Source organism: Ochotona princeps, chromosome 17 (assembly GCF_030435755.1).
Source record: "Ochotona princeps isolate mOchPri1 chromosome 17, mOchPri1.hap1, whole genome shotgun sequence".
NCBI classification, from domain to species: Eukaryota; Metazoa; Chordata; class Mammalia; order Lagomorpha; family Ochotonidae; genus Ochotona; species Ochotona princeps.
Window position 1 is genome coordinate 14358949 of NC_080848.1, and position 15274 is coordinate 14374222.

The 15274-nt window shown below is 41.5% G+C and overlaps 1 protein-coding gene across 8 annotated transcripts in view; it reads right to left on the bottom strand.

The window, feature by feature from the left end:
• KANSL1 (KAT8 regulatory NSL complex subunit 1) overlaps positions 1-15274 on the bottom strand; it is a 176875-nt gene that overhangs the window by 37391 nt on the left and 124210 nt on the right. For all 8 annotated transcript variants that reach the window (XM_058675336.1, XM_058675338.1, XM_058675339.1 and 5 more), the window contains 2 exons: positions 11450-11591; positions 1006-1104 (listed from right to left, as the gene is read on the bottom strand). In XM_058675336.1, coding sequence (XP_058531319.1) covers positions 1006-1104; positions 11450-11591 — 241 coding nt within the window. The remainder of the gene's footprint in view (positions 1-1005; positions 1105-11449; positions 11592-15274) is intronic.

Here is a 15274-nt window from a genome sequence, read left to right on the forward strand (position 1 = left end):
AAGTAATTTCTAAAATGTCAAAATTATTTAAAATAAAAATAAAAAAAAATTTAATTGGAAAGTCAGATTTACAGAGAGAAGAAGAGACAAAGAGAAAGACCTTTCTTCCTCTGGTTCACTCCCCAAGCGGCCCCAATCAGATCGGAGCTGTGCCCGATCTGAACAATCTGAAGCCAGGAGCCAGGAGCTTCTTCCAGGTCTCCCATGGGTGCAGGTCCCAAGGCTTTGGGCCATCCTCGACTGCTTTCCCAGGCCACAATCAGGGAGCTGGATGGGAAGTTGGAGCAGCCAAGACAGGCACCAGGTTTAAAGAGCCAACACCAGGTCCCCTAGAGCATAATCAAAATGGTAAGATTCTGACATGGGACCTAGAGTGCCTAAGTCAACCGGGATTTAAGAAAGGAATCACACAAGTGGAAAATTTGAGCTAGGTGCTAAGGATACAAAAAAACAGCAAAAACGAACATTGTCATCATTACACAGTAAGATGAAATCACACACAGAGCCTCCTGAAGCCTTTTGTGCAAAGTGTTTCATGAGGAATGTTGGCTCTAACTTGTCTGTTGATAAAAATGTTACATATATGAGCACACATGAAAAAGGTCATAGAAAAGGTAACTAAAAGTATCTTGACACACAAAAAAACCTGAAATACATTTAAAAAGGAAAAACCTGGAAAATATATATTTTCCACTAACTTTATTATGAATGCCCAGAAAAGTGATTTTACTTCAAAAAGGTGTCAGTTAACTTTTCTCTGCTAATTCTTTGGCTGTGGAGTCTTCAGCTGGCAGCTGCTTTTAAATTCTAAGCCAGCTATGAAGAAGCAAGGGAGGCCTTATGTTGGCATTTCAAGATCTGAATTCCTGAATAGGGCAAGAGTGATAAAAGGGGATACAGTTCCCTTCCTTCAGTTAGCACAAGGATTCTACTTACAGATAAAAATTGTGCATTAAAGCTAAACTCCGTATTCTTAACCTCCCATTTTCTACCTTTTATACTCACCAACTTGTCAGTCCCGGGATCTGTTTTCACCTCAGAGCTAAGAAGTAAGTCTGCTGTTGTATGCTCAGGGGAAGGTGCCTCCCCAAGAACTATCAACCCCTGCATGAAAGAGAGAAACAACTCACATGAGCAAAGTCAAGTGCAAATTTATTTAGGAGTTAATCTCTAAAGTAGCTTCATCTGCTACCTTTTTTCCCGTATCCTCCAGTTTGGAAACAATCCACACAGCACATCAGCTTTCATTTTCAGAGATGGTTTAACGAGAAGCCTGGCACTACCGGTACACTCAGTAAGACACAAGACTCACACCCTGCAGCCCCTCTCTTCCAACCTGCATGGCCTGTTGGCCATTTAGCATCATTTATTCTGATCTTCTAGATCTGGAACCATAATCAACCTATGCTATTTTATCCTGTATTACTAATCAGACACCGAAACAATACAGTTTTTTTAGTTAATTAGTTAATTTTTTTAGTTGATTACAAATGTGCGTTAAATATTACTAAAAGCTGGATGTGCTAACTATCTGGACAAGCTGTTGCTGCTAATGCTGGCATCCCACACTGAAGTGTAAGTTCCAATACTGATTGCCTTGCTCTGCTCTCCATTCAACTCCCTGCTAATGCTGTGCATGTGAAGGCAGTGGATGACCCAAGTGTCAGCTTGCAGTCTCTCTTCTCTCACTGTAGGGGAACTACAATGAAAATGGAGCTCCCGCCTTTGATCTGGTCAAGCCCTTCCCACAGTGCCCATCTGGGGAGAGAACAAGGAGATGGAATCCTTTTTCTGTCACTCTGCCTTTCAAATAAATAAATCTTGAACAAACAAAACCAAAAGAAATCAAATCAAATCAATAAATCTTTAAAATAGATAAATAAAACTGTCAAACTGTAAGGATGTCTGTGAAATATTACAATTAAGCATGCCAAACAAGAAGTCATGTTGTCGAATGCCCACTTAGTCCACCCAAAAGTCTCAAAATCACCTTTTGTGGACCTTGTGCAACCACATTTCAAGTTTTTTTTTAAGAGAAAGACACAAATGGTGAGTATTCACATAGATACACGGTGTAATCTCTGACTCCAATATGCAGAAAAGGGAAAAAGAGCCAAAACTATTGGCTTCATACATGGAGGCCTAGCAGCAGAGTATCTTTTCTCCACAAAGAACAGCAAAGATGACCCCATAGAGTTTCTGTGCACACAAGAAAGGGAAAAAATAAATGAGGAACAGAAAAGGGTACAAATTCCTTTCTCATTGTATTCTGCTTAAGCTAGTTTCCCCACAATATGGTGAGAACCATGGTGTAGAGAAAGACCTCAAAAGAGGGAGAAAACTGAATTAAAAAGAGAAACACACACACACACACACACACACACACACAATGGTAATTTGTGCCCATGTACTGGGATAATCCCAGGGACAAGTGCCCAGGTTGGAGTCCATCAGTTTCACCAATATCATTATGAAGATTTCTCCTAACTCACCGGCACCCGCAGCAGAACTTTGGTCAGTAACCCAGGTAAAGCACCTCTCTGCTCCCTCACGCTGCTCCTTTGGCTGGCTTTGCTGTGCATCTGACTTGAATGTTTGGCCAGATCCTATCCAGATCAAGCATTTCATCTCAGCGACTTTACAGATAGATAACCACTCTAACTCAGATGAAATTACTTGGTGAGAAATTTTACTTCAGTTCTGTAACCTGATTTATTTTGTTTTAAATTCTACTGGTCAGATGATGCAATACCTGTTCAGATGGTTGACAAATATTCCCCTGAAATTTGTGATTTTGGTAATCAATTCCGACCTCTTTTGGGGAAAAAAAAAAAAAAGACTGGCAGATTAATTTCTGTTCAATTGTCCAAATCTTCTCACTGGCTTGTTCACTAAGTCAATGCCATTTTGTACTTATCAATATGTTCAACTGCTTCTTTCACTCTCTTCAACAAACCCTGAAAAGCTGATGTGTTTGCCATCCTCTGGGGTAGGAACAGTCTTGGTTTCTTTCTTTGAGGAGGGGATGAAGAGAGGGCAATGCTTCAAGGAAAATCTGAAAACCAGGACCACGAAGAATGAAGCTGGCAGAACTGAGAGTCTTAAAGAGCCTCTCAGGGCCTGATCCAATAGTCTAGTGGTAAAATCCTCACCTCGCATGCACTGGGATCCCATTTGGGCACCAGTTCCTGTCCTGGCTGCTCCATTTTCCACTCAGCATCCTGCTCGCGGCCTGGGAAAACAGTAGAGGACGGCCCAAACCCATTGCAGCCACTTGGGGAATAAACCAGCAGACAGAAGATCTTTATCTATTTTATCTTCTATCTCCTCTCTGTATGTCGGCCTTTCAAAAAAAAAAAAAAAAAAAAAAAAAACCACCACCAACAAAAAACAATAAAAAACCCTACTAAGAAGACTTTTTCAAGTCCAAGTCTCACTTTCTTCTAAAACACCCCTGACCACTGAAGTAGTATTACATTTTTTACCTAAAATGCCGGTTTTACAGAGAGACAGATATCTTTCGCCCACTGGCTTACTTCCCAAATGGTCAGCATAACCAGAGCTGAGCTGCTATAATGCCAGGAGCCTCTCCCATGTGGGTACAAGGTCCAAAGTCTGGGCTAACCTCCGTTGCTTTCCCAGGCCACAGCAGGAAGCTGAATGGGAAGTGAAGCAGCCAGGACATGAACCGGTGCCGATATGGGACACCAGTGCCACAGAGCAGAGATTAGCCAGCACTGCACCAGCCCTGGTACTTGTTTTATCCATTCTGTCAGGTTTCTGTCAATTCTCTTACCCTCAGGGAATTTCCACTTCCTTTCCAGAGCAAACTTCACGCTTCAGAGCTTGTTGTTGTTCAGATGTTAATTAACGGTAAGCTCCTTGAATGCATGGACACAGATATAAGTGAATTCTCTAATTCCACTATCAGCGACATACCAAGAAAAGAAACATCTAACATTTGTTGAGTTTTATGTTAAAAGCTTTGGCTTAACAGCGAAACATTTCGCTCTTAGCAACTATAACAGCCAGTCTAAATGAACTCAACTATTAAGTATAAAATTACTGATTAACCCCCCCACTCACCACACACACAACTTTCAAAGCATATAAAAGCTAGTATTCAGGCCTGGTGTGGTAGCCTAGCAGCTTAAGTCCTTGCCTCCCATCCAGCGCTCTGCATGTGGCCTGGGAGGGCAGTGGAGGATTGCCTGGAGCCTTGGGACCTTGCACCCACCCTTGTAGGAGACCTGGAACAGGCTCCAGTGGATGGAAGATCTTTCTGTCTCTTCTTGTCTCTGTAAATCTGAGTTTCCAATAAAAATGAATAAATCTTGAAGAAAGACAGAGAGAGAGATACAACAACCACCCCTGGTGGTTAAAGACCTCGTCTTACACATGCCAGGATCCCATACAGGCATCGGTTCTAATCCAGGCAGCCCCACTTTCTTGTGGCTAAATCCTTGCAGGTGCCGGGATCCCATTTGGGCACCAGTTTGTGTCCCAGTGACCCTGCTTCCCATCCAGCTCCCTGCTTATGGCTTGGGAAAGCAGTCAAGGACGGCCCAAGTCCTTGGGACCCTGTACCCGCATGGGAGACCCGGAAGAGGTTCCTGGCTTGGGATCAGCTCAGCTCCGGCCGTTGCAGTCACTTGGGGAGTGAATCATCGGATGGAAGATCTTCCTTCTCTGTCTTTCCTTCTCTCTGTATACCTGACTTTCCAATAAAAATGAATAAATCTTAAAAAAAAAAAAAAAGCCAGTATTCTCCAAAAAAAAGTATCTTCTCTTCAACTACAGAGTAATTTCTAAAAACACAGCTCAGAAAAATTATGCAAACATCTTGCCAAAAAAGCATTGTAAAACTTATTAAGAATTATCTTTTCTCCACCATTTTTAAAAGACTCATCTTAAATTTTTTATTTTAAAAGGCAAAGTTACAAACAGAGAGAGAGCAAGGGTGAGTGCTAGCTAGATCTTCCATCCTCTGGTTCACACCCCAAATAGCTGTAACAGTCAATGCTGGGCCGATCTGCAGCCAGAAGCTTGCTATGAGTCTCCCATGTGGGTACAGGGCTGCAGACAGAGGCTTAGTTCACTACACCATGGTGCTAGTCTCTACTCCCCATCAGTTTGAAGGCTCAGAGAGAGGACCAACATTGTGGCTAAAGCTACCACTCATGATGTCAACATTCCACATGGGTGTCTGTTCAAGTCCTGGCTGCTCCACCTCCAACCCTGCTCACTACCGATGGTCTGGAAAGCAGTGGCAGGTAGCCCAAGTATTTGGCCTTCTGCTACCCATGTAGAAGATCTGGAAGAGGCTTCAGGTTTCAGCCTGGCAACTGTACCCGTCTAACACCCACACCCATTTGGGAGAAATAGAAGCAGCTCTGGGCACCTGGCTTTTGACCAGCCCAGTTCTGGCTGCTGAGGACATTTCGGGAATGAATTAGGTGGGATGGAAGATCTTTTATTTCTTTATCCCTTTCTCTGTGTAACTCTCCTTTTTGAATAGATAAAAACTTTAAAGATTGCTTTAATTTTTATTAGTAGGGCAGATTTACAGAGAAGGAGAGACAAAGAGAAAGATCTTCCTTCCATCTACTGGTTCACTCCTCAAATGGCCATAACAGCCAGAGCAGAGATTTGAAGCCAGGATCCATGAGCTTCTTATTATTTCTCATGTCAATGTAGGGTCCCACGCCATCCACTGCTATCTTCCAGGCCATAAACAGGGAGATGAAATGGAAGTGGAGCAGTGGAGACACGAACCAGTGACCACATGAGATGCTAGCACCATAGAAGAGGAACAGCTTGAAACCACACCAAACTTGACCCAAGGCAATTTTTTTTTTTAAAGAAAATATGTTATTTTCTTTTCCTTCTTGTAAAGCATAGCATCAGCTTTAGCATGATCTAAGTTAACCAAATAGGAAAATTAAACCAATACACACAATTGTTTGGAGAAGAATATAGTGGAATATCAAGAAACTATTCTTTCTCTAGAGAGAGAAAAAGGAATTATTATTCCCAAAGGGAACACTAATTACTTATCCGCAAGAGAAAACCTAAACTTCTGACAAAGCAAACTTTTATCTGAGTCTTATAATCTATGACAAGGTTTCTCAAGTACCATATTTTCTAAAGGTAGCATTTTGGGAAAACGGTCTTATTTTTTATTTAAAAACTTTTTATTGGAAAGTAAGATATACAGAAAGGAAGAGAGACAGAGAGGAATTTCCCAAGTGGTTGCAATAGCTGGAGCTGAGCCAACCCCAAGCCTGGAGCTTCTTCCAGATCCCAGATGTGGGAGCAGTGTACCAAGGCTCTGGGCCGTTCCTCCACGGCTTTCCCAAGCCACAAGCAGGGAGGTGGATGGAAGTTGGGTCACTGGGACATGAACTGGTGCGCAAATGGGATCCTGGCACCTGCAAGGATTTAGCCACAGGGCTACCATGCTGGGCCCTGAAGTACCATTTTTGGAAAGTTGACTCATGATGATGCACTAAATCTTTAAAATGAAAAAGAGAACCCGGGAACAGCCTGGAGGTTAGGGCGGCTGTCTCCCACACTCAAGCACTTGGATTTGATTCTCGGCTCAGGCTTTGGCCACTGATTCCAGTTTCCCACCAGTGTGATCCTAAGAATCAGCAGCTAATGGATCAAGTTACCAGGCTCCTGTCACCCAGGAAGGAGACCTGGCTTGAGTTCAGCTCCCAGGCACAGCTTAGCCTACCCCTGGACAATGCAGGTATTTGAGCAATGAAATCAAGAGGATAGGAGTACTCTATCTCTCTAATTAAAAACAAAACAAACTTTTAAAAAGAAAAAACTAAATGGGTCCAGCAGCGTGGCCGAGCAGCTAAAGTCCTTGCCTTGAACGCCCCGGGATCCCATATGGGCGCCGGTTCTAGTCCCGGCAGCTCCACTTCCCATCCAGCTCCCTGCTTGTGGCCTGGGAAAGCAGTCGAGGACAGCCCAAGGCTTTGGGACCCTGCACCCGCGTGGGAGACCCGGAGGAGGTTCCTGGTTCCTGGCTTCGGATCGGCGCAGCACCGGCCGTTGTGGCTCACTTGGGGAGTGAATCATCGGATTGAAGATCTTCCTCTCTGTCTCTCCTCCTCTGTGTATATCTGACTTTGTAATAAAAATAAATAAATCTTAAAAAAAAAAGAAAGAAAAAACTAAAGCCCTAAGATCCATCCATTCTGCTACTTGAAGAAAACCAATCTGAAACTGAGCAGAACTTGTCACCAAACCCAGATTCAAGTCATGAGATCTGTATAATCTAAGCATTTCTGGCAAATCTAAGATGGGAAATAGACACTCCAAATACCATTACTAAAACATAGTAAATAATATTCCAGTAACTTCAATAATCCATCATTTAAACAGAGTGCTAACCTGAACAGCAGCTCAGGCTCCATATGTTCAATCTCAGCTAGGCATTCACTTTGGATACATAATCACAAACTACCTCATTTCCTTAACCTTTAAATTGTGCACAACAATAAAATGCTTATCCCTCTGCTTGTTGCTCAAAGACTTTATTACATAAAGGCAAACACATATTAATTCCGTGGCTTCCTTGTTACAATGAATTGAACAGTATCTTCAAAATTTATGTTTTCCAGAATCCATCAAACAGAGGCACACATTGCTTAGGGAGGGGTCTGGGGCCAACAAACTGGAATGAGTGCCTCTGAGGGCTTCTTCAACATGTATAGGGTGATTTCTGAGGGATTCTATGAACAAGACTACTGTATCAGCAGGTAACTGCGGCAGATGTGATGGGGTGGACTGATGGGTCAACGTATCCCCTTAGGTCAGGTCAATGAACATGCTGCTGATGGGCACAGAAGTCAGGAAGAGTTAGATTGCAGCACCTCCTGGAGCTCACAAGAACTGTGGGGATGGATCTCTACTGGCATACACATAAAAGGGGTTGGAGGATGGCGGGCCAGATTATAGCTCCTACGAACAAGACCTGGGACTAGGAGTAGGTCATGTCAGTATGTGAGAAGCAGGATTGGAGGTGAGTCTGATAGTTTATTTGGTGTTGCTGTTACTAGTACACAGCACCCACCAGTTCACAAGAGTTGAGGGCAGGGACTATCAGGCTGGGTCAGAGTATCTACTATCTTGTGTAAGATCTAGGCTACAGCACCACCCAGAACATGCAAAAACCAGGGCTGAGGGTAGGCCTGATGTGGGATGCTCAGATCACCCCAAATAGGTTGCAATACCCAGAGGTGTGTCCAAGAGCCACACCTGGGGGTGGGCAGTAATGCCCACTGGTCCACTTACGTTGGAGCCAGGGGATGGGACTGGCCAGTCAGTTGCACCTGCTGGTATGTGCATTGGCTGATGCAGGCAGTGGATAAGCCTGATCCTGCACAGCTGGTGTACATGAGTACTCGGTCTGAGGACCTCCCAAGTGAGGTATTTTTAGGGAACTCCAAATTGGATCACAATGTTCCATCTCTGTTCTCAGGGAAATGTGAGGCATGTGGTAAAATCCTGGAGCACATGTTACAGGACCGGGCCAGCTCAGTTGCTGATGCCCATGCAACGGAAAGCATACCCAGAGAGCACACAACAGACAAGGTAACCAGCTCATCTAAGCCAACAGAGGACCTCAAGTACGTACCTCTTCAACAGATGTAAAGGACAGGCTGACCATTACAGCATCTAGGTCTGTGGACACACTCATATAGACATGGACAACTCATGTTAGAATTTCTCACGACTGGCACAAAACAGCTGACTGCGTCTCAGAACAATCAAGACCATTCAATAATCTCAGAACACTCTTCCCTTCAACTCATCTCTGGACCATCAGCTGATACAGACTGATGGCAAGGAGTGGAGCTTGCCATGCCCCCCAAACACAGGTGGGAGAACTTAAACATTTATCTCACCCCCCCCCCCGCTGGATCAGTCACAACTGGACCCTTCCCATTTTAACAGAAGGCTCATGGGGGGGGTCTATGACCCCCACCCCTCAGGAATATTCAAACTAAAAAAAAAAAATAGCAACCTTATTTGACTCAAGCAGCAGTCACTGTTCATAATTTAATCAGGTGGAATATAAATGATTGTTGTCCTTATAAAAGAAAAATATGAACACAGACACACTGGTACAATATGACAGAGGCAGCAACAGAATGGTGCAGCTACACGCCAAAAAAGATTAAGATTTGCCAGACCTTAGGAGGAGACAAGCAAGGATTCTTCTCCAGAGCTTTCCGAGGTACATGACTCTGCTTGATTTTAGATTCCTGGCTGCTAGAACTGTAACAATGTGTTTCTTCTCCTTTTGTAATTTTTATTTTAAATTTTGAATTTTATGGTACAATTCTGTTAAGTCTCGCATCCTACAGTGTTTTGTCCTGGAAGCCTGCGAAACTAATGGATTTGTTGGAAAAAAAAAAATACTTGATAAAGTTTTAAGGTTTCTTGATGTGTTAGTTTTATTATCTGAATTATCGTTCTAATTGTATTCTTGCTGTCAGAACCCTTGAACAGATATCATATAATCAGATTACAGACAGAAAAGATGTTTTACCAAAGACTACCAAGAATCTCTTTCTTTTATAACAGACATAATACCCTGAATAAAATATGTAAGACTTCTGGAAGGCTGTAAAACTTCTCCGTCACTACCACCGAGTGATGAACTAAAGGAGCAGACAAGCGTTAAATCTATGTTACCTTTGCATACACAGCTGGTGAGCCTGTGAACTGGCACACATTGACGAAATATTTCTCTGAATTATGTATAAAGAACAAACCTAATCATACTTTTGAATCTGGTAAAGAGGTTTATCATGGTATGCTATATAACTTTAATAAAAAGCATAATTTAAATAGTCAACAAGAAAAGATAACAGGATAAAACCAATAAAAGAAAACAAGGAAATTTACGGGGTTCATAGATAACATGATTATTCTTAAATGTTATGTTATACGTAAGCATCTTTTAAATCTAGATGCACCTCACAACTGCCCTTATGCCCTAACTGAACAGAAATCAACCCTTTGTGATACATAAAAGTAGTAACGCTTAGCTCATCATCAGCACCTTAGACTGTATAAAATATGGTATTGAATAATGGGAGTATCAGCAGAACACATTTGTAAACCAATACATACACATGTATTTAAGAATGCATATAAAGTAGATGAGTACCAAACTGATGCCTCTTGTTCTAAACTCTGTTGTCACTAATTCTCAGACACACAGTTTCCCTAGATTATAAACACCTGCTGCTTCCATTGCAAAGAGGTGTACCAGGAACCAGAACAGCAATAACACAAAGCAGGCACTCTGATCTGGGCCGGGACTTAATCACCGTCAACTGCCCGCACCCCAATGTTTCAAGAAATATGTATGTGAGTATATATTTATGCAAAACACAAACCTCTTGACCATGTCCACAATTACAATTTATTCAACTCAAATAGAAGCTGAAAAGAAGCTGAAGAATTCTCCAGTGGAATTTTAGAAATAAAAGGTTTAAATGATATAACCACAGAATTTTAACTCTAAACCTTGATTATTTTGATGACCTTCCACTTTCAGACTACTGATTGATGTATACTGTTCACAGCGAAGTATAGAGGTAATGACAATAAAGGCACCTGACACTTCTCTTTTAGACTTTATCTAGAGTTACTGTCAGTTACGGAACTTGAAATCTTAAGTTAATAAAAACATACTTTAAAAAGAATTTAAAAAATTAAAAATAATTTAATTCCATGAAGATTATGAATTTTTGTTTACAAGTGTAATAGCACTGTGAAGAAAAGTGCAAGTCCACAGAATACACTCAATTCAGTACTTGTGGAATGCACTGATTTTCCACATAAATTTATCTTTTGAGTCAAACCCAAACTGAGCAGGACCTTTTAAAAGTTAATTTTTCAGAAAGAAAATTCATATAGGTCACTATCAAAAGCAAAAGCTAGAACAATCACTTCTCTGTAGACAGAACACAGTAAAAATCTTCATCACCAACATCTTATTTGACTAAATAACCTTTTAGAAAAAGCACAGCAAGCTCAGAAGTACAATAGGAATGCATCTAAGCAAAACAAGCAGACTGAAAATCCTCAGTAGTCATTATCACTTTTTTCATAAATTTTACAATTGTGACAGTTACAGTCAATGGCTTGTTTACACTAGCATCTCTCGTGTTCCCTGTTACCTAGAAGTATACTGGTTCTGTCAGAAACAGGTGTTCCATTAAACATATTGTGACAACATTTTCTGTACTATACTAAGCAACATTAGGCTCTTAAACAGATTAGACCACTGTATTATATCATTAAGTCACTTATCTTGATGAAGTCAGGTGTTTTTGAAAGGGTAGGAAAGCATCAGAGGAAAGGGATAATGGTAGTTCATAGTCGAGTTGAGAAACACCAGATATTTATTGCTTACCTTATTAGCACGTATCTGTTTGTAAATATCTGTTTGCTGCCGAATTCGATATTCCAAGTCGGAAACATGAGCCTGAAGCCAGTTCCAGCGGCTGACGATAGCTGCACGATCTGCAGCCCATCTCCATTCTGACCTGCGTCTCCTGAAAGGAAACAGACGGAATGAAATACAAGACTAGCAGCATAATATCCAATGAGGCAATGGGTGGGGTTGCTGGGATTTACCTTCTATAGCATCAAGACCAACTATAGCATCAAGAAAAATCTGAAACAAATACTAACAACGCATATAGATAAAAATGAATAGATACTCCCCAAAATAACTAAGCAAAACTGCCTTTGATACCCTTATTTTGTGTAACATTTTGCTGAAGCCACAGAGTCCTCAGCAGACACAAGTGTTTTCTATATAAAATAAGGGCAGGCCTAGCATGGTAGCCTAATGACTACAGTCCTCACATTGCACGTGCCAGGATCCCATAAGGGTGCTAGTTCTAATCCTGCGACCCCATTTCCCATCCAGCTCCCTGCTTGTGGCTTGGGAAAGCAGTCAAGGCCTTGGACCCTGCACCCACATGGGAGACCTGGAAGAGGCTCCTGGCTCCTGACTTCAGATATGCTCAGCTTCGGCCATTGTGGCCACTTAGGGAGTGAACCATCGGACGGAGGATATTCCTCTCTGTCCTTCCTTCTTTTTGTATATCTGACTTTCCAATAAAAATAAAGCTTAAAAAAAAAAAAGCAAGGCACATAGAACAATCCCTACAGGAAATCTAAGAGGCAACAAGAACCGTTAAAACCAACCAAGAATTCAGAGGAGTTCAATAAAAATGAATAAACAAAAAACTGAAGGAAAAAAACAGAAAATGAGAAAATGCTCATTTCTTTGTAATATCAATAAAACTAATATTACACATAAAAATCTTTATAGGAAAAAATTAAAGCCTGAAATACATAGTAGGATACATCTTTTAGGACAGCAATTTCACACCTGTATAAATTCAAATTCCAATCAAATTTCTTTTTTTCCCCCAAATTACTTACAGGTTTTTAACATAAGCTAAGAAATAAATCCATTAAACATGGTGCTGCTGGGGGAGACGACACCAAAGGAAGGATAAAGAAAACCATGACATGAACTTATACCATCACATACCAAGACTTTTGGGAAAGCCATGCTAATTCAGGTATAAGATGGAGAAAAAACAAAAAACAAATGCAACATAATCCAGAGCCTCAAAACAGAATTGGATAGCTGAAAGACATGGCCTTCAATTCAACAAGGAAAGACTGTATCAAATGGTCCTATCATTATACGAAAAAAGTAAAATTAGTTCCTTTCCCCACAATATTATTGCATAATTTTGGGTTTTCAAGTTTTTAAATTGGAACAAAAAGAACAATATTTCTGGGACTTCAAAAAGGGTACATTTTGCTAAATAAGTCACAAAATTATCATCAAATTTCCTATCATAAAATGAAAGGACTAAGGGCATTATGACTCAACTGAATAATCCTCTACCTGCAGGTACTGGCATGCCATACAGGCACCAGTTCCTGTCCTGGTTGCTCTACTTCCCCCTATCCAGCTCCTTGCTTATGGCCTGGGAAAGTAGAGGAGAATAGTCCAAAGTCTTGTAACCCTGCACGCAGTGGGAAAGCCAGAAGAAGCTCCTGGCTTTGGTTTTAGATTGGCTCAGCTCCAACCCCTGCAGCCATCTGGGGAGTGAATCAGCAGATGGAAGATATTTCCCGCTCTGTATCTCTGACTCTCTGTAATGCTGCCTTTCCAATAAAAAATAAATAAATAAACAAACTACGGGCCCTTCGCGGTAGCCTAGTGGTTAAAGTCCTTGCCCTGTATATGCCAGGATCCCAAATGGGTGCTGGTTCTAATCCCGGCAGCCCCACTTCCCATCCAGCTCCCTGCTTGTGGCCTGGGAAAGCAGTAGATGATGGCCAAAAACCTTGGGACCTTGCACCTGCTTGGGAGAACTGAAGGAAGCTCTCGGCTCCTGGCTTTGGATAGGCTCAACTCTGGCTGTTGTAGCTGCTAAGATCTTCCTCTCAGTCTCTCCTCCTCTCTGTATATCTCACTTTCCAATAAAAATACATAGATCTTAAAAAAAAAAAAAACCAGCCAAATAAATCTTAGAAAAAATTAAAGATCTAATGAACAGTCACTGATTAACAAAAGGTATCTGTAACATATAATTGAAAATTAAGTGCCAAAATATAATAGCAGAATTCCAAAAATTCCGCTATAATCTATAAGTTCAAATGAAAATGTTCAAAAGCTTTCATTTTATTTCATTTGAAAGGCAGACTGACAGTGGGAGAGACTTTCCACTTGCTAGATGACTCCAGAGGTGCCTACAAAAGCTGAGACCCAGCCAGGCCAATACCAAGAGCTCAATGCAGGACCCCTTCAGGGGAGGTAGTGATCCATCACTTGTTGCCTGCCAGAGTACAGATTAGCAGGAAGCTTGAGTCATAAACCAGAGGCCAGGGCTGAAGCCAGGCACTCTGATAAGGGACGCTGGAGTAGTGTTACCTTAATCTCTGCACCAAATACTCGCACTCTCTCTCACTTGCAAAAGATAATCTTAACAGACACAAGAAATTCATAGAAAACTCTAATTAACTGCAAATATATTTAATCTGGCTTATTAGAATCTGGTTAAAGTATTATTAGATAAGTATGTCACTTTGAACCAAAATTGCAAAAACTCAAAAAAGTCTGCAATTCATACTCCACTCATAACCATAAAAACTAACAATAGTGCCTTTTGAAGAATAATTTGGAAATACTCTGCTAGCTAGAAAATGTCAACCTATGCATCATAAGATTCTATTCCTGAAGAACATTAGCTGTTCATTAAGAAAACAGGTTTCACTGCAGTAATCTGCATTCAGCAAAATTAATTATAATGTAATTTTGGTAAAGCAGGTAAATAAACTAATTTATCCAAAAATGAATTCTTAACATTGATTTACCCTGTATGTTATTAATGACAATATCAGAGGGTGAAGTTGAATGGAAAACATAAAAAGAAAAAACAAACCAAGAATAGGTACTATTAAAAATGCACAGAAATGTACTAAGGGGTTTTAATGAAATTCTATTTATCACGGGCCCAGCGGCGGTGTGGCCTAGCGGCTAAAGTCCTCACCTTGAAAGCCCCGGGATCCCATATGGGCGCCGGTTCTAATCCCGGCAGCTCCACTTCCCATCCAGCTCCCTGCTTGTGGCCTGGGAAAGCAGAAGAGGACAGCCTAAAGCTTTGGGACCCTGCACCCGCGTGGGAGACCCGGAAGAGGTTTCTGGTCCCAGCACTGGATTGGCGTGTACCGGCCCGTTGCGGCTCACGTGGGGAGTGAAACATTGGATGGAAGATCTTCCTCTCTGTCTCTCCTCCTCTCTGTATATCCGGCTTTCCAATAATAATAAAATCTTTAAAAAAAAAAAAAAGAAATTCTATTTATCAGGACTGGTGCTATGGTTAACCTTAACTATGATTAGGCTGTTGCCTGAGAAGGTGGCATCCCATAACCAGCACTAGATGCACTAGTTTCAGCACTCCTCCATTTCTGATCCGATTCCCTGCTCACGTGCCTGGAAAAGCAGAAGATGGTGCAGGTACTTGGCTTCTTGTCACTCTCGAGAACTGGATGGAGCTCTGTGCCTCTGGCATCCGTTCACCTGGCCTAGCCACAGCCATTGAACCCATTTGGAGTGAAAAAGCAGAACACTTATAATCTTTCAGAAACTAGAAAGGAAATGATCAGAAACATTTTTTTAAAAGATGCATTATATGTTTGTTTA